At 38.7% G+C, this 25,497-nt stretch overlaps 1 protein-coding gene across 5 annotated transcripts in view; it reads left to right on the forward strand.

The window, feature by feature from the left end:
- The window catches only part of MCTP1 (multiple C2 and transmembrane domain containing 1), a 505,669-nt gene extending 480,535 nt beyond the window's left edge, over nucleotides 1-25,134 (forward strand). For all 5 annotated transcript variants that reach the window (XM_032403991.1, XM_032403986.1, XM_032403987.1 and 2 more), the window contains 4 exons: nucleotides 8,727-8,836; nucleotides 12,953-13,062; nucleotides 22,874-22,971; nucleotides 23,961-25,134. In XM_032403991.1, coding sequence (XP_032259882.1) covers nucleotides 8,727-8,836; nucleotides 12,953-13,062; nucleotides 22,874-22,971; nucleotides 23,961-24,032 — 390 coding nt within the window. In that variant the 3' untranslated portion in view covers nucleotides 24,033-25,134. The remainder of the gene's footprint in view (nucleotides 1-8,726; nucleotides 8,837-12,952; nucleotides 13,063-22,873; nucleotides 22,972-23,960) is intronic.
- Nucleotides 25,135-25,497: the final 363 nt, after the last annotated feature.

The raw sequence follows: 25,497 nt of genomic DNA on the forward strand, positions 1-25,497 counted from the left end.
CCTGCATGGGTATGACCAGCTTTGGCCTTTGGAGGATGCACAACTTTCAGTGGGTGGGAAATACTGTGAACCGGTGAACTTTCTGCTAATTTTTCAAATCTACTATCTTCGATGAGAACAGATATGGCTGGAGGCACCAGAGGGGAATGAGCACAGAATGGGATAGAAGTTTGAGTTGGGATGTTAGGCAGCTGGGCTTCAGTTTCCTCATGGAGGGAGTGAGAATAGTAATACCCATCATCTTCGTGGGACTGTTGTAAGGACTTTGCAGGGTGATCTGTTTAAGATAATCTATGGTTATATTAGATGATTTGTACAAACACAGGATTCCTGAAATGTATCATCAATAAGAAGGGAGAAAATTCTGTCATCTTTATTAAGATTTAATACAATTTAACATTTGGAAGTTTTATAGTATTTTCTTTATCAGGTTCTTCAAATTGGTAATAATATTAGTGACTCACATGTATTGAGCACTTCCTGTGTTCCAGACATGAGTGGGAAAGGCTTTAAGTGGCTTAAATTCATTTAATTCTATAACCATCATGTAAGTAATTTCCATCATTACACCCCCATTTTACAGATGAAGGTCAGTAAATTGCTCACAAGCACATAGCGAAGGAAACATTGGAGGCAGGATTTGAACCAGGCTTAGCAAAGGAGCCAATTAGAAATCTAATCTTCTAAATCAGATTGGGGGTGAGTAGAATAAAAGAGAGCTCACAGCTTCTCTAAATTCTCAGCTTGCCTTCTCATCTCTGTATTTGAATTCCAACCTTATTGAAATACACATTTGAAAATAAACGATTTGAAAGAGATTTTTTTTTTTTAAACACACACATCCACCCAACTTTTTCATTACAAGTTAAGGTAAAGACAAACTAGCCCAGCATTTGCTGTTTGGATTCAGACACAGGCAGGGTGCTTCTGCTCCTGTTGTCCCTGAAGCCCCCATCATGGGACCCATACACAGAGCAGGTTGAAATTCCCCCCACCAGCAAGTCCTCACATTAGCTTTCAAAGGGCTCGAGGGGCAGAAGAGATTCCACAGCCCTTATCTTCTCGGACCCAGAAGGGATTTTAGGACACATTTTATTTAACCGTTTTTGTGTGTGTGTGTGTGTGTGTGTGTGAGTTTTTGGTTTGTTTTGTGTTTTTGTTTTTCACCAGGTCTAAGGACAGGTCACGGGCCACTGTAATCCTGAGCGTGCTTTCACATTTTTAAAACCTTTCCACAATCTGTTGGTTTTGACTTTACACGAAAACCCTGTGAGGCCTACAAATTCTTCTCTCAAAACTTGTGTTGTACTGTCCTGGGTCAGAGTAGCCTTTGTCGCTTATTTTCCCATGGGGTTACTTGGGAACAGCAACCTCGAAGCTTCTGATGTGGCTCCCATCAAGGTTAGCCTGGAGCCAGGCCTTCTGGCCCGTCCACCACCCGGGACTTGGTCTGAAAGCAGAACTTCCCACGGGACCAGAGCCTGATGGGATAATCTATAAAGCCCCTCTCTGGAAAGTGCACTTCCTGCCTGCTGGCAAGGAGATTAAGTCAAAGGTTTTGATATTGATATATAGTCCTAATCTTTTAAGAGCTTTCAAGCACTAGCAGGACAGTTAAAAGGAATTTTCTTAAATCGTTAGGGAAGAGGGAGATTTGCAAGTCCCTTAGGGCCTGATGATGAGGGGTTGGAGTAGCAAGCAATTCGGCTCCAGGGAAGTCTCCCTCCTGACCACAGGTACACGCACATCCCTGGGTGCCTTCTGTAAGGCTTATTTACATTTACATTGAATGGAATTGAAACATGGACGTACAGACTTCGACAAATAATTATTTTTGTTTAATTGGGAGTTAACACAGTCGACAGACTATGTTTGTGCTTTGGTTTTTGTCATTTTTGTTGATGATCGAAGGTATTTCCCTTTCTTCACGTTCGCCCCCGAGCTCTTGGTCCCCACGCGCCGGCCTCCCTTCAGGGCCTTGGTGCACCTCTGAGTCCCTCCTCTTTTCTCTTGCCCTCAGTCTCCTTTTCTTTCTTCTTTTTCTTGCTTTTCTTCCCCCCGCCCCCCCCATCTCTCTCTTTCTTTGCTCCTTTTCTTTTCCTTTCCTTCCTGGCTTTCATCATAATTCTTAGGAGCGCCAGTTGCCATTTTTAAAATGCCTGTTGTTTACATTGCCTAGCCCAGAGGCCATTTCTCTCCACATTTCTGTTACTTTACAGTCACTTTTATAGGTACATGCAAAATGTAGAACGGTAAACGAACACGGCAAGGCACAACCAAATGCGATTAAAAATTGCTCTGTAGAAAATGAATACTGAAAAGCACAGGGCTACCAAGCAAAAAAATTAAGACCAGGTAAATGCTCATTCGGCAGAAAAACATGTGCAGAGTCAGCAGAAGCGGGGGCAGGAGGGGGGGATCTTCTCAGTGTAACATTATAAAGAATCTACCATCATTTTCAAAAATGCAATTTGACAAGTTAACACTAAGTCGTCTGGGGCAAAACTAAACATGCATAAAAAGGCTGCATATTTTGGAGAATTCTGTCTAATATTTCAAAGTTTTGTTTTTAATATAAGCAAAAATAGATAAAAATAATTTGAATTCTTTTAATAAGAAGCTATGTCCATAGTTTTATTATTACTACTACTAATAATAATTATAGACCGTTTATTTGTACCAGGCATTGTACTAAGAGCTCTACGTGTCTTATTTAATTTGGTCCTCTTTATAACTCTGAAATGTAAATGTTTTAGAGAACTGTTTTACTTTTTAAGAGAAAAATATTGTCTTAAATGGTGTACATCTGTCATCTTAACCTTAAATATTATCTCAGAATTCTTTAAAGTCTCAATGGAGGGTTCTTTTTCTTAAGGTTAATATGAGGAGAAGAACCAAGGCAATAAGTAACCTGGGTAAGATTTGATGTCATAAGAACTGAGTAAGGCACGGGGATACGATTCAGCAGTCAAGGGTCTCTGACTTGCCAAGGTGCTGTGAGAATTTCAGTATTCTAGATTTGGGGCTGAGACATAGTTTTACTTGATCTGAAAAAGAAAGGAATATTGGCACAGTGAAAATATTTCACCACTTTGCGTGCCTTTATTCAATCTCTAGCTCATATCTAATATATTTTCCATATGTTAGAAGTATAGCTCTGAGAGGAGTTTGTTTTGCAGGGCCTTTTACTGAATGAACCAAGCAAGTTTGTGCACCAAAACCATCTTTAGCATAAAAAATAAATCACATGAAACATAAACATATTCCAAACACAACTGTACACTCTGTGCTATGTGAGACTACATTTACTCACAGAAGAGCTAGAGTCAATAGTAAACTACAACAATTATGTCTCATAGCAAATATCAATCTTATCGCTTATGTTTTGCCAGAGGTTACATATCAAGGCTTTAAAGGAAAAGCAAAATTATAATCAAGATTAGCTCTTTGGGGTGGAAAATCTGAATGCTTCCTCCAGGAAATAATAGTTAAAGTGATCATATGCCCTGGTTTGCTGGGTCAGTTCTGCTTTATGCTTCTCCTGGCGTAAAAGTCATGTCAGTATCTGCTTCCTTCCTTTTTTTTTTTTTTTTTTTGGCTCCCTCGCATTCTTAAGACATTCTCTCACTCTAGAAAGTAATTGAAATATTAATTCTAGAACAAATATTTTGAGCCAACATATTCTACGTATTTGTTGTGATCAATACAGTACAGGTGTCCAGCAGAGCCATTTTTCTATCATGTCGACAGGGCTGACAGTGACTAGTTTGGCAGGGCCCCTAAATAGCATTCATGACTGGGGCGGGATGTAGCTGGATGCACAAGGAACCCAGCCACACAATACATATCCCCTGACACCTATCACTCTGGGTTCTTGTTCCCATTCAGAACAGAACCAGTGAATGGGGTACTTGTCATTTGGGTTTGAAAGTCAATGGACAAGATTCTCTAAATATGGAAGGTACTCCTACTGATTCTTTAGATCCTTAGATTTTCCTAAATATTTCAAAGCTAGGCGGTAGATAGTTCTTTAGAAAAATCTAGTTAACTTTCTGTTGTGATATGTGATCGTAAAGTAGGTGAATATGAAAGAACCACTGTATTTCCAGTTTGCAGTTATTGATGTTTTGTGGACTATTTAAAATATAATAAGATTTTAAAAAATTATATAGAGCCATTAGAAAAAGTTGTACAATATAAATCTCACATGTTCTCAGATTTATAGTTATAGCTCTTTTTTATGTGTAACTTTTTTTTTTTTTTACATCTTCAAAAGAAACCTTAATAATGCATTAAAAAAGAAAAAAAACAAAAACAAAAAAAAACCCCAGTGTCACTACCAAGCCTTTGGATGATTAACTACCCTATGATACTTCTTTCATCCAAGCTGGTTTATAAAGGAAAGCAAAAACGACAATAAAAGAAATGTACCAATTTATTCTCTACTAATAAAGTATTGAACATTAGTGAAAAAAGTGTGAAATATTGGAATGCAACACAGAGCAATTCCATTACCCATTGCAGTTTTGGGTCATATACTGTATATAAAGAGTAATTACTTCATTGGTTGGGGACCACAGTGGAGGAATATAGGATTTGATCAAAGAGATTTTAAATAAAAATTTTATCCCAAAGCATTTGCTTTTCAAAACAACATTACAGACCATCTTATTTTGGTTTTTGGTGTTTGGGGGTGAGGGGCTGGGTAGTGGTGTGGAAGTACAAAAGAAATAGAAAATTAAGAGTGAGCAAATTTTTAAAACTCTTTAGCCAGTAATCATGTATCATCAGCACATAGATTTTAAAGTACTACTAAAAGTAGTTTTTGTAGATGCCTTCAGTGACACATCTTACTAATGAAGCTCCTGTATTTAATATTCATACACTGCCTTATTGACATTACATCTGGTGGTTTCTAACACATCTTTCACTTCCTACTGTTGAGTCAAGTTTCTGGATTTTATTATCTTGCTGATCGTGGTGCCTACAGTGTAAGTTTCTAAATGTTTTCAAGTCTTTTGTTCTTATTTAACACAGGGATTCTGGGTAGGAACGGAAAGCTTCCTGGGTAGGACGGTAAGGTAAGGTGGTATATTATGGAGAGAATAGACCTCGAGTTGGCCTGTCAAAGTCCTAACCTGTCACTTTTCTTGGATCCTTCATTTCTTCTTCTGTAGAGTCCTGAAAAATAACTACATTGTAGGATGGTTGTGAAGACCAAATAAGCCATGTGAAAAGCATGTTAAAATGCTTAGTGTCTGTTTACATTCTGCTGCTTTCTAAAAATAATTTTAAATAGGTACAAAAATCCAAAAAATACAAAAATCAAGAAATAGATAAACCACCTAATATGATCAACGAATACCAATTCCTTTATTTCTTCTACTCAGGTTCCTTCAATAATGATATTGGAGAAAGTCAGGGAAATAATCTGGTTACAGAAGTGAAATATGTTAATTGCAAAGAATTATTAATATTATAGGAAGGTATGAAGACGAAAATAAACTTTCATTACCTTTAATATTTTGACACATTTTCTTCATTTTTTTTCTAGCCTACCCATTTCAAAAAAAAGTTAGGATTATACTCCATCTCACGTTTACCGCCCCCCAACCCCAGTTTCTATTAGATCATAAGCATTTTTGCTGTCATTAATTATTCTCTTTAAATAATATTTTATAATTTCATAATAGTATATCAGTTGTATGTACCATAATTAATTCCACCCAACATGTCAGTGATTTTTTTTATTATAAACAAAACTGCAGTGATAGTTTTTTTCAGACGTTTATTGAATATATTGGAAATCCCATCCCTTGATTTGTCATATTTGTTGCAAATTTTTTCCCATCACCCTTATAAATTAATGAGAATTTTTGGACATCATAAGTTTTTATTTTTTTATTTTTTTTATTTTTTAAAGATTTTTTATTTATTTGACAGAGAGAAACACAGCGAAAGAGGGAACACAAGCAGGGGGAGTGGGAGAGGGAGAAGCAGGCCTCCCGCCGAGCAGAGAGCCCGATGCGGGGCTCGATCCCAGGACCCTGGGATCATGACCTGAGCCGAAGGCAGACGCTTAACAACTGAGCCACCCAGGCGCCCCATAAGTTTTTTATTTTATGTAACTCCTGCTATCAATTTTTTTTCCTTTGTGACTTCCTTCACTTTTTGCATGTTTAAAAAGTTATTTCCTATTCCAAGGTCACTAAATAACTTACCTATATTTTCTTCTGTTTTTATAATTCATCTTTAGCTTTTTGCTTTTTAATTAACCTAAAATGTATTTGGGACTATCTATTTAAGGTAGATCTGAGGTAGAATTGGGCTACCTCAAGTAGACTTGAGAGTCTATTTAGGTAGGATTTAACATAATTTTCTGCAAATAGTTAACACAAGTACCCAGTAACACACTACGTTCATCTGCATGGTGGATTTATGATGGTGCTTTATCATAAAACAATCTCTCTTTTAGTGTTCATCTTTCATATTTTAATTACTTAAATATCTGGTACAATAAATGCTTTCTCATTATTTCTGTTTTGCAAAAATTTCTTGGCTATAGCACTCAATTTATTTTTCCAAACAAATTTATCAAATTCTCCCCATTTCACTGCACTCCAAGCACATTAGGATTTCCTTGAAAATGCATTAAACCTATATGTTCAACAGAAGAAAAGAATAGATTCTTTTAATAATCAGTGTTCCAGTGCAAAAACACCGTATCTCTATTTTCTTAATGTAGATTCTGTACATTTCTTTTTTTTTTTTTTAAATGTTTTATTTATTTATTCACGAGAGTCAGAGAGAGAGAGAGAGAGAGAGAGAGGCAGAGGCAGAGGGAGAAGCAGGTTCCCCACTGAGCAGGGAGCCCGATGCGGGGCTCGATCCCAGGACCCTGGGATCATGACCTGAGCTGAAGGCAGACGCTTAACCATCTGAGCCACCCAGGCCCCCTGTACATTTCTTATTAAGGTTATGCCTAAGCGATTATAGATTTTATTGCTCTTGTGAAAAATATTTTTTTCACATGATCATTTCAAACTGGTAAGACATTATTCTCAATGAATTTTGATTGTGTAACCAGCCTTCTTCGATTCCAGCTTGATTTATTCTGTATGCAGAAAAATATTTGTTAAGAGCACTTTACTTCCTAAGACATAAATGAATTTAGCCGATGCTCGAGAGAGAAAACACTGAAGGCCATGGAGATGATCAGAACAAACCAGCTTTGTAATTAGGAAACAGCAGAAGGAGCCACTGGATATCCTTTTTTTTTTCCTAGAGTGTACAACTGCATAGGTGAAATTAATACACTTTTTGTTTTATTGCTGGGGAGGGAAAAAAGACAAGAAATTGATGCATTCATGTCTGTAATGACAAGTGAAGGGTGACTTTTGGAGACAGCAGGGACCCTGAGAGTATGTAATTGTTCCATATCCTTTGAACCTTATGCGTCTCAAGTACCTCATCGTGTGACAGTCCAACTTGGTACAAGCAAGATGAATATTGTAGACAATTGTCTCCCATGGGAATTATATTTAAAATGAAGGCTCTAAGTAACTTCTACCTAAAGATCCTGTTTAAAACTGGCCTCTGTGTCTTCAGTCCCACTGTACCCTGTTGTTCTTGGACGCTGCACATACACCGGTCACTCACTTGCCCTCAGTTTCGAAGGTGGCAGGATGCCACGCCGAGCCACGTTCACAGTGCAAAGTGCTTTCGACTTTTCTGAAGTGAAAGGCAGTATGTAAATGTGCAACATGACGACATTATTATTCCAGCTTTCTGGCTGCTTTCAGCAAGCACTGACTGCCACATGAGGTCTCAAGTGTTCTGGCACAGTGTGGAAGTGTTCAAAAGAAGTTAAAGTAATGAAATTGGATCTACATTTCCATAGATCTTCAAGCTGGCATGGAGGAATGGAGTCATGGAATCAGGGTTGGATGGTCTCCACCAAACAGCCTAGGCAAGGGCCTGTGATGCCAGGCTACTAAGCAGAAATTTCAATCGTGAAAGGCCACCACTATTTCTTCCTCTGGGTCTAAAATTACAAAATGTGCACATTTCCCTCAGGCTCGCACCATTCTCTGGGTGCTTTATACTCAATCCCACCCACCCATTCCCTGGAGCACACCAGCTTTGCTTAAATCCAGGACAAGTTTTAAAATGAAGAACTAAGTACCAAGGGAGAAAAATGTTTAGTTAGAACCCTGAAATAGCATCTGCTGTTGTATCAAGTACGTGACTGTTACACTTCAGAGGTGGGCCAGGCTCACCTTGTATCTGATCTTCCTAAGCTACTACTTAGGAAGTGTCTATTTAACGGATTTCAGTTGACCTTTCTTCCCCCCCCAGTTTTCATTGCTCACAGGTCTTCCAGATTTGGACATTCTGAGACCTGCCCTCTCTCCTACACCTTTGCATGCTTCCCCACTCCCCAACTCTGGCTAAAATGTCTCTGTTCATCAGGGCAAGATCAACAGAATCTGAGTCTGGTGCTTTGCCACCACCTTTCTATTGGCATAGGTCCACGATGCTGGGTGTCCTTCCTCCTCCATCTCCCTTTATATCCGGAAATTTTCATGGGTTCCAAGCATCCATTTATGTATGTACAAAGATGAAGTTTAAGTTTAAAAATGTGAGAGGGACAATTCAAAGAATTCAAGCACTGAAGAATACCTTTACTCACACAGAATCTCTCTTTTTTCTTAATTGTATTTTAGGACAGTGAAAAAAAGGGATTTATAAATAAAATCTATGCCATCCAGGAGGTTTGTATCAGTGTCCAGAACATCCTAGATGAAGTGGCTTCCTTTGGCGAAAGGATAAAGAAGTGAGTGAGTGATACTGACATGTGAGCCCTGGCCTTCTGTGGGACAGTGTGTCCATTTGTTTTTCAGAGGGTGAAATGCCACATTCTTTTTGGCAGGGGAGACTCCTTCTGGGTGATCTATTGCTCAGTTTCTTCATTATTTACTTTGTTTCTGCCAGTCTTTGGTTTTGTGAAAGTTCTGTCAATTTCCTTCCTGAAATTTAGAACATATTGGTTGGAAAGAAGTCCTACTTGTAGCTTTGAAGAAATAACACCGTCCTAAATTTTAGCACATTTTCAAGTGAAAGACTTTGTTCTTAAATGGAATACGAAATCGTGATAGGAAAAAAATAAACCAAGCTAGATGAGAATTTCAGGTAATCAAGACACATCTTCATTTTATTATTGGTTGACTTATACTGTCATTGAGGAACTCTAAAATTTTTTTAAAAATCATATTTTATGTAGCAACCTGCAAAAATATTTTCAAATTTATGTATTTAAATAGTTGAGGTCATAGTTACAGATGAACTAAACTAATGCACTTTTAATAATTTAAAAAAAGGAATCCCTTTCCTAATTTAAAATATAGCTTCATTGAAAGCTAATATAAATTAAGAATACAAGAATATTCTTAAGAATATTCTTTTTTTTATTATGTTATGTTAATCACCATACATTACATCATTGGTTTTTGAAGTAGTGTTCCATGATTCATTGTTTGCATATAACACCCAGTGCTCCATGCAGTACGTGCCCTCTTTAATACCCATCACCGGGCTAACCCATCCCCCTCCCCTCTAGAATATTCTTAATATAAGAATATTATTATAGTCTTACATTATTTGTATTTTACTTGAAATAATTTTATTTACTAATGAACTTTTAAAAACAACTGTAATTCAATAAGGTGGATTCACAAGTATTGATGATCAGTTAAAAATACACTGAAGTCCCATACTACTAAAGTATGTGAAAATTTGCTACATAATGATTGCTAAGTCGTCTATTCAAGAAGGGGTGCTGTATATCCGGATAAGCCTACACCTTCCTAGTTTCATGTATCAATTCATTGTTTTATTATTTATCTTATTATTCACCAAAAGTGTTCCACAGATTTGAATCCTTGGGCATACACATTTGAAAGCAGTAAATTATTTAAACTAAAGGTGTGAGACATTTACCTACTGCTTTTCATGTTTCAGGGAATAATGCATTTTACTTTGTATAATTTTTTAATACATTTCCACATATGCATACATGCTGAGTTTCCATTTTTTTTATATCATATTAGATAGAACAGCCTCCCTCTCACTCCAAATGTATAGCAGCCTTCAGTCTCAGACTTCTGAAGACTGATTCCTACATCTTTTTTCTTCTTCCTTTCCACGTTATTTCCATTTCTAAGAATGTTCCTTTGTTCCACTAGAGCCAAGTGTTTAGTCCTGAACAGGGCATTTCCCTTTTGAGTGTGTCCTTTCTCTGAGGTACACTGTGTGTTGATACCTGATAGAAGTATCTCATTTACACCATTAAGACGCTGGGTCAGCTCTGAGGTGGGGCAAATTTATGCCTGAGAGGAAGAAGCTTCTTTGTAACTCTGGGTGGTAGGGGACCTCAGGTGCTTGGCCAGAAAACATCATAGCCAGTTGAAGAATATGGCCAGATCCTGGCTGTGGACCAGCCTTGGGAAAAACTGAGTTTTGTAGAACTTTCCACAGTTAAGAGACAGAGGCATAGGTATAGGATGAAGTACAGAAATATGCATAGGTTCCAGTGATTCTTACAGGAGCCATCTTTTCTGCACAATTTTTTTGAATATTAAAATACAGAAAGTCCCCTGGGGTTGCATGAGATAAAATGCATCTATCCAGAAAGCAGATTCAGAAGCAGTCATTAAGTACAAAGTGAAAAGCCTCTATAATTACATCTTGTTACTAAGTAATCATTCCAGAACTTTCTTGAATTGCATCTTTTTTGGGGGAAGATCATAGTCTAGATTTAGTTTTCCTGATGCACTGTGGAAATAGAAAAGGGCAGTCTTTTTTTTTCTGACATTAGCTACACTGATAAGGATTCCTTGCCATTTATCCTTCCAAGAGGAGAAAGAACACAGGGAGCCCTTCAGGGAGGCTGCCCAAAAAAAGGGTTTTCTGACTGAAGAGCCAGTGCCCTTGCACACTGAAGAGTGTTGATGGATGGCTCTGAGCGAAGCCCCAGGAAAGCAAGCAGACAGACCCTCAGCCTTCTGTTCTCTTCACAAGTGTCAGTGAAGGGAGAAAGGCATGATCCTTCCCCAGGTGACAGTTAAACAGGGCGCTCACTCTGGCCATGGGAGGAAAAAGACAAAGAGAAAAGCTAGTTCCCAAGAGTTACTGAAAACAAGACAATGAGACTGATCTAATTTTGGCTCTTTTACTAGGAAAAATAGTTTTAGAAAACACTGGACCTTAAGCAGACACAAAAGGCAAGCTATATGCCCACAGAGCTAAGGATTCACTCCTAGGTGTTATGCTGAAGGGAAAGATAGGAAGAAAATCTTTTAATCCTCCTTTACTGGATCAGAAACGGCCCTGGACAAACCCCACCCCAGGTGCACATAACATACATAACCAGGAAATGAGAGAAAATTAAAAAATCCACATTTCTCCAAGTCACGTATAATTTCATATTTTTTGGAGCTGTTTTGGGGGCCCTTGTCACCGTGGTAGGCTCCGAGAGTGGACTAGCTCTAAAAATGTCACTTTGATTCACATGTTATCATCACTACCAGTCCACCTCGATACAAGTTGTCCTCATTTTTAAATGGGGAAGTTGAGGTATAGAAAGGTTGATTCCTCCAAAGTCCTATGGCAGAATCTGGGCTTTGAATGCAGATTGGATACTTTCTTTGCTCTTTTCATTAAACTGCACTCAAGTGTCACTCAACAGTATGTGTTAGGTCCTCCGTAGAGGCTGGTTGTTGAGGCAACTGGATGCCTGTAAACGGTGACATAGTTACATACCCAACACTGAAGACTCCATGCAACAGTTCGGTTGCTTACTATTTTGCAATGAGAGTCACTACAGAATTTCCACACAAAAACTCCTAAATTATTACAATCTTTCCATGTTCCATTTCCCTGATTTTCTACATCCTTTTTTTTACCTTCTCTTTTTTTTTTTTCTTTTTGCCCCACTACATTCCTTCCCATCTTCTTAGTCCTGTCTTTTTTGCAACTTCCCCCACTTCTGTTCATTGATCCTGTTTTTGTTCTTTGTTCTGATGTTACCTCACTGCCAATGCGCAGTCTTGCAGCCTTCCCCGATCCCCGACACTATCCATCAACAGCAGTGTAGGGACACTGCAGTCCCATCGGCCAGGTCCTGCTATAACCCACTTCTCCAGCTTACACTCCATTTTCACAGTCTTTCCAGCACATTTACCATGTGTTCTCCTTTGCCAGAAATAACACAGGGAGAACAGTAGTCAATACTGACTTTGTTTCTTAATTATCTCTGTATTTCTGGGAAGGGCAATGATGGCAGGTGAATTTTTACAAGGCTGACTACTCTGTTCCCCCTTCCTGACTCCTAGATCCATTGGAAACATAACTGAAGTGAAAAGGGAGTATCCCTCAAAGGAATTCTAAACTAGGGAGGATTTATACAACAGTGTAAGAGTTAAGTCTACAGACAGTTGCTGACATTTTATTTCCAGTGTCTGGAATCCAGTGTGAGTTGACAGAAGAAAGAATGGTAGGCCCAGGGGCATTCTCCTCTATGAAAATTGGGAGAAAACAAGATTGGCTACTAGTTTTAGAGGTAGAAAAACACATTAAAAAAAATTTTTTTTTTTTTTAACCACATAAGGAGTCCCCCAACTAGTGCAACTTCAGACCCTGAAGGCACTTGGGACCATCTGTAAGGGTTGATGGCAAGACTTGTTTGCGTGGGCCCTGCTTTCATGAAACTCAGCACATTGTGACCAACCTGTGTCCTCTGATAGGCTCACTACAATCGCCTTCTGTTCCAGAGAGAAATGCAGTCTTACCAGATCCCTAGTCCAGAGGCTGAGTCAGAATCACATTTATTTGAACTTTTGTTTGAAAAAAGTATGAAGTGCTCAGATTGCTGATGTGTTAATTTCTCATTCAGTACTTTCAACTGGACTGTCCCATTCTTAAGCTGGCTGGCCATTGTAGCCCTCTGTGTGTTCACAGTCATCCTGTACTTCATTCCACTGAGATACATTGTCCTTGTCTGGGGTAAGTAAAGCCTTTTTTTTTTTTTTTTTTTTTTTTTTTAACTGTCTTAGATACTAGGAACAAACTATTTCTAAGGGATGAGTTATACTGTCAGAAGTTCCTTGTATTTATGATCATGAAAGCTACTCCATGATGAAAAGAGACAGGTCAGTTAAAAATCACAACAGTATAAAGATTTAGGTCTACCTACAAAATGCATTTTTCTTATCTGGCACCATAGGCTCCATCATCCTGTAAACATGTAGTTGTGCAGATTCTTCATATATCAAAGTGTAGCTTTGTCCAGATATCATTCTGATTTATTTTCACCACTTATACGTAAACAGAGGCATTTCGATCCATATGGTGCATTTAGGACAATATGCTTTTGTGCTGTGGTACTTTATCTTGTGGAAACGTCTGTAAACACGGGGCTATATATGGCCGCCTATTTAAGAGGTCACCTTTGGGATGCAGGAAAGGGCTCCTTGGCCCTGACAGGCTGCTTACGAATAAGAAACCGGCTTTATGTGTACTAAACAAAAGTGCTTCTGCAAAAACCCACTTTAAGGGTGATATTTTCCAGTCCTTGTTTTTGATGCCGTTATGCTGCATGCCAAGAGTTCCTACGGCCCTAGGCTCCACTTAGATGATAGTTTCAGCATTCTTCATTGTTTTAGGGTTTCTATTCCTTAGCTGAGAGAATTCGTGCTCTGAAAAAAACGGTCAGTCTCTACAATGGACTCACATATAAAACTACATTAATGATATATATAAACAAGACTGGGGAGAAGTAGGATTCTCTACTTGCCCCCCCAGCCTGCACACACCTAAGATTGCTAAACGTATACAAAATGCAAAGAATCAAAATGGGTATGGATTCCAGAAAACACATGTTTACACTAAAAGCAAAAAGATCAAAAGGAATGTTTTATTTTCTTTTTAAAGAAATGCTGGAATAAGTGACAGAGGGGTCTGAGGTCCCCACACCCTCCAGTTTTAAGATTCCTATCTCCCTATTCTTTTTGGTCTGTCTTGTCATATCCTGAGTTAAGCCCTCTTACCCTTTATTGTCACTCTGCTTACCTTTACAGCTTGGGTAGGGAGGAGAGGATGGGGGGAATGATGATGATTTTTTCCCTTGTTATAATTTAAACCAGTTTCAAATAAGAGAGTACTTGCACTACACAGGGAGAGAGGCCTTTCTTCCCTCTGTTCAAGCCCTCATCTTTCCTTCCTTCCTTTGATATATAAAACAGATGCTGTTTTCTTGAAGGAATTAGGGTAGGGCATGCGGTGTGGCAGTTTATTATCTCTAACCTTCCTAGGGTCAGATCTGCCATCTCGGTTGTGATAGGTGGTGAACCTCTGGTTTTGTTTCCCCGCGCTCTCAGAAACTGGAGCCCATGGCGGACATCTGGCTCAGTAACCTGGGGTGGCCTCACTGGCTCTGTCTTAAACGTAATTCTTAGAGAATGTGTTTGGGCCTCTTGTTTCATCATATGAAATAAAAGGAGAACAGTATTTCTGTAGTGCTAGGTGATTGCTGAAATATTAACTGGAAATTTAAGACATGGGTCTCACATGGGGAGACGGACCAAAATCAAGAATGCAAAATAAGTTTATTCTGCCGAACTTCCTGAAGAAGAGCCAAGATGCTCTAAGTTATGGCCCAGTTTTTACGAGTTTGTTGATTTCATATAAAGCTGTTAATTTATTTTGTGTATGTGAATATGCTTGGTCATTTATTAAGTGCAATATAAATTTCAAAGAGTAGACTTATCCCATTGAAATTCTACCTTATATCACAGAATATATAGAATAGGTACTTGTAGTTTTATACATTGTTTTGACATTTCTATCTCATTGAAGTTTTTGTTTCTATAATAGCTCCAACTTCACCTAAGTTTACTCCTCAACCACGTTCGCTCTTCAGGTAGTATAGAGGATTAACTGTTGAAAAATTTCGTATGGGTAGATATGGCTCATCTGTAATGGTTCTTGGCTGTTCTATTCCAAAAGTGATCCAAGTAAGTCAATCACAGCATCTTTTGCAAGCATTAAATTTAAATTTTGTGTAATTTGAAAGGAAAATTGCTTCCTGAAAATCTCAATGCCAGAGATGTAGAAACAGAAACATTCCCCCCCCTCCCCTGCCATGGTAAGAACTTTTAAGATCTACTCTTTTAGCAACTTTCAGATATGCAATGCAGTATTATTAACTATAGTCATCATGCTGTACATTATATCCCCATCACTTATTTTGTAACTGAAAATGTGTAGCCCTTCACCCATTTCACCCATCCTCCCACCTCCAGCCTCTGGTAACTACCAATCTGGATCTATGAGCTTGGCTTATTTTCTTTTTTTTTTTTTAATGCCACACACAAGTAAGGTCTTAGAGGGTGTTTGTCTTAGACTCATTTCACTTAGCATAATGCTCTCAAGGCCCACCTGTGTTGTTGCAAATGGCAAGATTTCCTTGATTTTTGTGGTTAATAGTCTACTGTGTATATATACATCCTATTTCCTTTATCCACTCATGTGTCAGTGGACGCTGAGGTTGTTTCCGTGTCTTGGCTATTATAAACAGTGCTGCAATGAGCATGTGCCAGGTGGGTGTTATTTATATTTTGAGTTCATGTTTTTGTTTTCTTTGGATAAATATCCATAAGTGGAATTGCAGGAACATAGGGCAGTCCCATTTTTCTTTTTGTCAGGACTACCCATTCTGTTTTTCATAGTGCACCAGCTTACATTTCCACCACCAGTGAATGAGGGTTTCCACTTCTCCACATGCCTGCCAACACTTGTTATTCCTTGTCTTTTTGATAATAGCCATTCTAACAGGTGTGAGGTGATATCTCAAGGTGTTTTTGATTTGCAGTTCCCTGATAATTAGTGATGGTGAGCATCTTTTCACATCTTTTCACATAGTTGGTCATCTGTAGGTCTTTTTTGGAGAAATGTCTGTTCAGATCCTCTGCCTATTTTTTGTTTTTGCTATTGAGTTGTATTAGTTCTTTAAATATTTTGGATATTAGTCCCATAGCAGAGATAAGATTTGCAAATATCTTCTCCCATTCAGTAGGTTGCTTTTTCATTTTATTGATGGTTTCCTTTGCTGTGCAGAAGCTTTTTAGTATGATGTAGTCTTGTTTATTTTTACTTTAATTGTTTTGCTTTTTGGGGTCAAATCTGAAACATTGCCAAGACCGATGTCAAGGAGCTTACTGCCTTTATTTTCCTCTTGGAGTTTTATGGCTTCTGGTCTTATATTCAAATCTCTAATCCATTTTGAATTAATTTTTGTATATAAGATAGTAGTCCACTTTCATTCTTTTACATGTGGCTATCTAGTCTACCATTTATGAGACTGTCCTTCCTCCATTGTATATTCTTACTTTGTCATAAACTTATTGATTATATACGTGTGGGTTTACTTCCACACTTTCTATTCTGTTCCATTGATCCACGTGTCTGTTTTTATGCCAATATCATACTGTGATATCAGGGAGTGTGATGCCTCCAGCTTTGTAGTTCTTTCTTAAGATTGCTTTGCCTATTTGGGGTCTTTTGTGGTTCCATACAAATTTTAGGTTTGTTTGTTCTACTTCTGTGAAAAATGCCATTGAAATTTTGATAAGGATTTTATTGAATCTATAGATGACTTTTGGGTAGTATGAACATTTTAACACTATTCTTCCTATCCATGAATATGGACTATTTTTCCATTTATGTGTGTTGTCTTCAATTTCTTTCATTAATGTCTTACAGTTTTCAGTGTACAGGTCTTTCACTTCCTTTATTAAATTTATTTGTAGGTATTTTATTCTTTTTGATGTGATTGTGAATGGGATTGTTCTTAATTTCTTTCTGATCATTCATTATTAGTGTATAGAAACCAAACAATTTGTTATTGATTTTGTATCCTTGGTTTGCAAACTGGCCCCCATACACAAAGTGCATAGACGGAAGAAAGAGGGAGACCATTTCAGACTGGTAGGTGGTAGATTTAATATACAGGGGAACTCACTTACAAGGCTTGTCTTGGGTGGCTATAGGCAAGTAAATCTCCACCCCTGCCCACCAGAATCTTAAAAGTTTACATGGAGGAATTAACTGGGCTCAGTCCCATATACTGTTCAGATGGTCTTAATAACATCTTACTCTTTCAAGGCTACATCCTTGGAGCAGTTCCCACTGTGGGTACGGTGGGCAGAATGTACATTTCAAAAACCAAAGGGTGAGAAGCTGCCAGAGTTCAGCAACCAGGTCAACCATAGGTCATATCCTCTCCTAGCCTCTCCATTACCTCTTCCCCAAAATCCTGCAGCTTCATTGAATTCACTTATTAGTTCCTTTTTATTTTTTTTGGTGGAATCTTTAGAGTTTTCTATATATAACATGATGTCATTTGCACATATTGCATTTTTTCTTTCCAATTTGGGTGTTTTTATTTCTTTTTCTTGCCTGATTGCTCTGGCTAGGACTTCCAGTACTCTGTTGAATAAAAATGGTGAGAGTGAACATTCTTGTCTTGTTCCTGAACTTATGTTAAAAGCTTTTAGCTTTTCACCATTGAGTATGATGTTAGCTATGGGTTGTCATATATGGCCTTTATTACGTTGAGTTATGTTCCCTCTACATCTACTTTGTGGAGAGTTTTTATCATCAATGGATGTTGAATTTTGTCAAATGCTTTTCTGCATCTATTGAGATGATCATCTGATTTTTATCCTTCATTTTCTTAACATGGTTTATCACACTGATTTGCAGATGTTGTACCATCCTTGCATCCCTGGAATAAATCCAAATTGTGGTGAATGAGATTTTTAATTGTTCAACGCAGTTTACTAATGTTTTGTTGAGGATTTTTCATCTCTGTTCATCAGAGATATTGGCCTATATTTCCTTTTTTTGTGTGTGGTGTCCTTGTCTAGTTTTGGAAACAGAGAAATGCTCATAAAATGAGTTTGGAAGTGTTCCCTCCTCTTCTAGTTTTTGGAAGAGTAAGAAAAATTGCTATTCTTTGAGTGTTTGGTAGAATTCACCAGTGAAGCTCTCTGGTCCTGTTTGTTGGGAGGTTTTTGATTACTGATTCAGCTGCCTTCCTAGTAATCAGTCTGAATAGAAATTTTCTATTTCTTCATGATTCAGTCTTAGAAGACTGTATGTACCTAGTAACTTACCCATTTCTTAGGTTTCCATTTGTTGGTGTGTAATTGTTCATACTAGTCTCAGGATCCTTTATACTTCTGTGGTTTCAGGTTTAACATATTCTCTTTCAGTTCTGATCTTATTTGGATCTTTTTTTCTTGGCAAGTCTAGCTAAAGGTTTGCCATTTTACTCATCTTTTCAAAGAATCAGCTCGAAACTTTATTATTCCCTTTCTTCTATAACTTTTTTTTATTGAGGTAGGCATTTATTGTTATAAACTTACCTCAGAGAACTGCTTTGGTTGTACCCCATACATTTTGGTATGTTGTATTTCTGTTTTCATTTTTCTCAAGGTATTCTTTTATTTCTTCATTGATGCACTGGTTTAGTAGCATGCTATTTAATCTCCCCATACTAGTGAATTTTCCAGTTTTCTTCTTGTAATTGATTTCTAGATTCCTTCCATTGTGGTTGAAAAAGATGCATGCTATGATTTCAGTCTTCTTTATTAAGACCTGTTTTGTGGCTTAACATATGAGGTGTCCTGGAGAATGTTCCATGTGCACTTGGGAAGAATGTATATTCTCCTGCTTTTGGATGGAATGTTCTGTCGATGTCTGTTAGGTCCATATGGTCTAACATGTCATTTAAGGCTGATGTTTCCTTATTGGTTTTCTGCCTGGATGATCTAGGTGGTGATGTGAGGTATTAAACTACTCTAGTATTATACTGCTATTTCTCCCTATATGTCTGTTAATATTTGCTTTATAAGTTCAGGTGCTCCTATGTTGGCTGTATAAATATTTTAAAACGCTATATCCTCTTGCTAGGTTGGCCCCTTTATCATTATGTAACACCCTTCTTAGTTTCTTATTACAGTTTTTGTTTTAAAGTATGTTTTTGTCCAATGTAAGCATAGCTACTCCAGCTTTCTTTTGGTTTTCATTTGTATGGAGTATGTTTTTCCATTCCTTCACTTTCAGTCTGTGTGTGTCTTTGCATCTGAAATGCGTCTCTTCTAGGCAGCATATATATAGATGGGTCTTGTTTTTTTTATCCATTCAACCATTTGATACTTTTTTACTGGAGAATTTATCTTATTTACAGTTAACTAATTATTGATTGGTATGTACCTATTGGCATTTTGTTAATGTTTTCTGTTTTGTAGTTCCTCTGTGTTCCTTTCTTTTGCTCTCTCCCTTTGTGATTTGATGACTTTCCTTGCTGGTATGCTCTGATTGCTTTATTATCTTTTGTGTATCTAGTATAGGTTTTTGCCTTGCAGTTACCATGAGGCTTACATATTAGAACTTATAACAGTCCGGTTTAAGTTGGTAACAATGTAAGGTTGGATGCATTCTAAAGCTCTACATTTTAACTCTTCACCCACATGTTCTGCTTTTGATGTTACATTTAACATCTTTTAATCTTGTGTATTCCTTAACTAATTATTGTAGTTATATTTTGGGGGCTCCACATGAGCATATAAGTTCCTTTCAAGGAGATGCCAGCGTGCTGCAGCGACAGCACAAAGATGGCATCCGGCAGCATACATTTCCTCAGAGCACTTTCCTAAGTCTCTAGATGTATGCCAAACTTGAAGCCTGCCATGCAGGCCTGAAGCTCCAGGACAATGCAATAGGTCTCTTTCACAGATAGACTGTGGATGTGTTTTAGCCTGATGTCTGTGCAGGGCCCTGGGGGTGGTAGCCTGCCAAAAACTCTATAACTGTTACAGTCCTGTGGGACCCAGAAATACAAGCCTCATGTCCACCAGAGCTAGGAGATCAAGGGAGTATTCCCTCAGTGGCAGCTGTAAAAACCAGGGCATGAGATATATGTAAAACCTCCCCTCTGAGAGAGACTGCTGCTCTGGAGCATGGCACAGAGCCTACTCTCCAAGGTTTCTGGAGAAGTTTACAGTCAGCCCTTACATGTGTGTTTAATTAGAAGCCTGCCCCTTAGGCAGTAACTAGGATGATAAGCTTAGGGGTCTGTGACAAAGACTGAGCATCTGAGTCTGTTACCTCTAGCTATGTCCTCAGGGTCGTTGATGTTTAAAAACTTTTTTTTTTTTTTTTTTTTTGGTTACAGTCCTGTGGGACCTGTAAGCATAATCACATTGGCCACCAGAGCCAGGTGATACACAGGTGTTCCTCAGCAGCAGCTACAAAAGTCAGGGGTGTCAAACAAGGGTAGAAGCTCCTTACTGGGAGATATTTATAAGCTGTAGTGTGGCAGAGAGTGCAAAGACTGCATCTAGTGGACTGTTCCCTGAGAACTCTATAAACTCTTGTAAGTGTGCCAGACCAGAGGGTTGACCAGCTCTTCTATAAGCAAATAGGCTTGTTTCTCAGAAAGACTGGGGGTGTCTTACAGTCTACTGTCTGTACAGCGTCCTGGGGATGGTAGTCTGCCAAGAACGGTCTGAGTGTTAGAGTCCCATGCAACTCAGGAATGGAAGCAACCCTGGACTACTGAGCCCAGCAATCAAGGGGTGTCCCCTTGCCGGCAGCCACAAAAACCAAGGCACCAGATGTGTGTAAAAGCTCCACTCTGGGAAATGTTGGTGCTCTGAAGCATGGCAGAGGGAGAGCATGAAGCTGGTGCTTGCCAGTTGGAGGGTAAAAATGGCACCCACCGGCTTTACAAGGCAGACAGAGAGTGCAGAGTATCCCAGCAGGCCCCAGCCCCTCCAGCTGAAGCTTTAAGGTTATATGAAAGAGATTCATTTGCTAAAGTCTGGATGCTTTTCTAATGGCTGCTTCTATGCTGCACCCTGGGGCAAGTGAGTATGTACACGAGCCCATTTAGCCATTTCTCAGTTCACAACAGCTCTTTATGTCATGATTTTCAAAGCCAGATGTGTTGGGGGCTCATCTCTCAGTTGTAGGACTTAAAAGCTGGGGTACCTGATACAGGGTATAACCCGCTGCTCTTCAGAGAGAAGCTCCATGTTTGTGAGTTACGTTGTAATTGTGGGTTGCCTTGCTGGGGTAGGATTTATGAGATTTTGTCTCAGCCTCTCCTACCCACTTCCCTTGGCCTTTTTCTTGTTCCCTGATGTGAAGAAGTCACTCAGCTAGTTTTCAGGTCTTTCTCAGAGGGAGCTAAGTGTTCCATATGTAGCTGTAGATTTGGTGTGATCATGGGAAGGGGTGAGTTCAAGATCTTCCTACATTGCCCTATCGAGCCACCTCTTAGATGTAAAGCCAGACATAAAACTGGGGCACCATACACATGTAAAAGCTTCCCTCGGGGAGATACCCTTTGTGGAGTGTGGCAAAGGGAGAGTGTGGAGATAAGCATCCACCAGCTGGAGCAAGGCAGAAGGAAAGTGCAAAGATGGCACCCCCAGTCTCTGGCTCGAGAGCACCCCAGCAGTCCCTCGAATGTTTGTCTAACCAGATGCCCACCCCTCGGGCTGATGCTCCAAGACAAGCAAATGAGGCTCTCCCAAAGTCCAGGTACCCGAACTGCTTCCATGTTGGGCCCTGGGGTGACTCCAAGCATGCAAGTCCTTTAAGAACCATTTCTCAGATCACTGTAGCCTTGTGGGTCCCGTGGACGTGAGCTCCATTGGTTTTCAAAGGTAGATATTTTGGAGAGTCGTCTCATAGGTGCACATGTTAAAAGCTGGGGGTGCCTGATGTGGGTGGGGCTCAAACCCTTCACTCCTTAAGGAGAAGCTACAGCTTTTGAGTTCCCTCCTGACCATGGGTTGCCACACTGAGGGTAAGGTTTATGAGGAGTTTATGTCCCAGCCTCTCCTACCTGCTTCATAGTGGGCCTTAGCTCAGCACCCCATATATGGGAGGAGAGTTCAGGATCCTCTTGCATCACCATCTTTAAAGCTGTTTATTTTTTTTAAAAAGCTGGTGGTAAAACTTTCACATTTCAGGTCATTTAAAAGAAAAAAAAAAAAAAACAAGGACAGCTGTCTTCTAAACATTTAGTTTGCATAACATTAACACCTCCCCACTCCAAAAAACAGTAAGGTTTATCTTTTGAAAAAGGGAAAACCAGTAAATCAGACTTTTTGCCTTGAAAAGTTTCACTATAGATGAAATACTAAAGCAAGGCTTCTATGTAATATGACACTGAGTGGCAAAGCAAGATACAGCATTGTACATCCTTGCCAGGTGCCTTTTGTTTCCCAAATAAAAAGCCTTTCCTGCTGGGAGGAAGCCACTAAAGTAAAAAGAGAAAACCAGGGCGCCTGGGTGGCTCAGTTGGTTAAGCGACTGCCTTCGGCTCAGGTCATGATCCTGGAGTCCCTGGATCGAGTCCCGCATCGGGCTCCCTGCTCGGCAGGGAGTCTGCTTCTCCCTCTGACCCCCCCCCCTCTCATTTGCTGTCTCTCTCATTCTCTCTCTCTCAAATAAATAAATAAAATCTTTAAAAAAAAAAAAAAAAAAAGAGAAAACCAGAGCTGCCATTGAGTTGGGATGGAGGGAGGAAGGGGACAAAGGAAAGGAGAGAAAGAAAGAAACAGGAATGGGGGAGAGGGAGGGTGGGAGGGAGAAAACAGGGTGTACTGGTTCATTCAGTGGAGACTGAAGAGCAGCTTAGTCTAGATCTTCAAATCACTGCAACATATGGAAATATACGTGATTTTTCTAATTCCTAACTTTGGAGATTTCAATAATGTTTTATCTATGACTTTTTCAGGCATCAATAAATTTACAAAAAAGCTTCGGAGTCCATATGCAATTGATAACAATGAACTACTTGACTTCCTTTCCAGAGTCCCTTCAGATGTGCAAGTGGTATGTAGGTTTCACTATTACTGCTCTTTACCGTATGATGGCATTGGGTTTTCACTTTTCATCCTTTTAATTTTAAAGGTTTTAGAAGAACCACTTAAAGTTAAAAAGGCCTATAGCAGATTTTGCCTTTCAGGAATTTAGCCCACTTGGGGTGTTACCCAAGAAGAACTTTTATAAAGCATGGGGAATGGAGAACAAGAGAGGGTTGCATCAAGAACCTACCAGGGCTCATAGGGGCAATTTTCCTCCAAGGAAGGTTCATCTGGTTTGTGAAGGGAAGTCACCATTACCTGAAGGGAGGAAACAGGAATATAGATGCTGAAGGCAAGATGTGCCAGTGAACATTTGAAAAACACTTCTTTGTATAATTTACAGGAATTGAGTTTTAAAAATGCATATTTTGGAGACCAGTGGGGGGAAGGGGTGGAGAGTACCTGCCTTTTCAAGACTGGGGCACATCTCAATCCTTTAAAATTCTTCGAGGTTAACTCATGCCCCTTAATCATCAATTATTTTCAGAATAAATGAGAAATGTTTTTATCAAAATCTTGACACTATGTTGCAGCAATACCTTTCTTCCTTTGTTTCAGTTGAGTTTTCGATTTGGTATCTGACATTGAGAGTAGGCTGGAGGGAGATTAAGCCTAAATTAAACAAACAGTAAATTGCAAAGAACCATTATCCAGCCTTTCAAAATTAAGATAAAGATGGTTTTGCTTTTAATGTAGTGTGTCAGTAACACAGTGAAGAGGCAGCCTGTTACCAAAGTTCACAACAGTGCTCTCATGTAATTTCTGGCAGGATTTCCCTTATGATTCTTGCTCTATCATTCTATTGTTTTCTGCATCCCAGCTGCAGATCTCATAGACCTTCCAGGGTGAACACTCTTCCCACCCCTGTCTCTAAGTAGTCTCTCATTCCTTTGCTTTTCCTTCCTTTGCCAGAAAGTGACCACCTGACCAGTCTTTCTCTGAACTCTGTTTAAACAGGTGCAATACCAAGAACTGAAACCAGATACTTCTCATAGCCCATGTAAAAGGAAGAAAAACAATCTTGGCTAGCCAGCTCCCAGCACTGAGGAGACCAGCATCTGTTTGGGAAGATAAAAGAAGAAAAAGCCTTCAGCCTCAGCAGCATTTCCTTTCTTCCTGCTTTTTATTTATTTTGCCTTTTTATCATGATCGAGAGAATTTGTAAATAGTGTACAAAGGCATATGTCTTTGAAAATATACTTCCATTGTACAGACTCAATTTACTAAAGGTTTAGCTGTTGCTGTGTGAAAGCCTTGTTGGCTGTGGATAATAACATAACACACTGGAACAACAAATAGAAGAATGGTAACGTTGGGAGATATACACTTCTCTAATTACAAGTGGAAGCACCAGAATATTACATTAAATGCTCAGCTGTACCCTGATTAAATCTACATAAAACGTAAATGTCAATTTGATTTTTAAAGTTTTTTTTTTTAATGTGACTATTTTTTATCTGAAAAGTAATCCATTACAGTTTTCTATGTTTTATACATTTCAAAAGAGAAGGGGGGAATCCCAAAATCTGAATTATGGAACAGATGCATTTCAATTTAACTTAGATTCTGACTTCAGATCCTGACTTTCATTCCTGTGCAAATTACTGAGATATGACTCGGCTTATTTTAAGCTAATGAGTGGAAGGTACATTCACTCCGTCAAGATAATCTTCCACACTCTACAAAGAAAACTTCCAAAGCTTCTATCATTCCATCTAAAACCTTAAAATCTCTACAGGATTACACATAAATACTGCCAGGTTTATAAATGATTGCCTATCTGAATTTTTTTATACCTACCACTACTTTAATTTGTACTGAGTTAGCAAGTTAGCAACCCAGTTCAGTTGTCGAAAATACTAGCAACATAAATCCGTGTTGCTTTTGGTGTTTCTGTGCCTCTAAAAATATTTAATACTCAAGTGTTATCACACACAAAAGTATCTGCTTTCTCATAGATTACTGAAATGCTTTAATGCATAGTATGATTTTTGTTAGTGTGAATTTTAATGTAAAGAATGCTAGTGTGCTAAGTGATATGCCAGTGTTTCATTATATTCATTTACAGAAAAACTAATCATTCTTGATAATATGAATGCATGAAACCTATTTTGTAAAAAACAAAAAAAAAATAAAAAAAAACAAAAACAACAAAAAACTGCTTATGGGGAGGGGGGAGTTTGCCTTTAAAAAAATGTTTCACTACTTACCATAGAATCTATACTTAAAAATTTCATTCCCAAGACTTATGGTAGTTTTTGTACCTAGCTCCCTGATAAATCAAGGGAGTATACCTCTGGAGAGAGAAAAATACTTTGGTGAGAATGTTTTACTTCCCTGACTGGGTAGCGGATTAAGCTTGGCTGAAATGCTGTAGAAAATGTTTTGCACTACTTTATTAATAGACTGGGATAGGGTGAAGGGGGGGGTGGGTTATGATGGAAAAACAGAAAAGCCAGAAGCCAGAAATATATATTTCACTCTAAAGGAAGAT

Source organism: Phoca vitulina, unplaced genomic scaffold (genome assembly GCF_004348235.1).
Source record: "Phoca vitulina isolate PV1807 unplaced genomic scaffold, GSC_HSeal_1.0 scaffold6, whole genome shotgun sequence".
Lineage (NCBI taxonomy): Eukaryota > Metazoa > Chordata > Mammalia > Carnivora > Phocidae > Phoca > Phoca vitulina.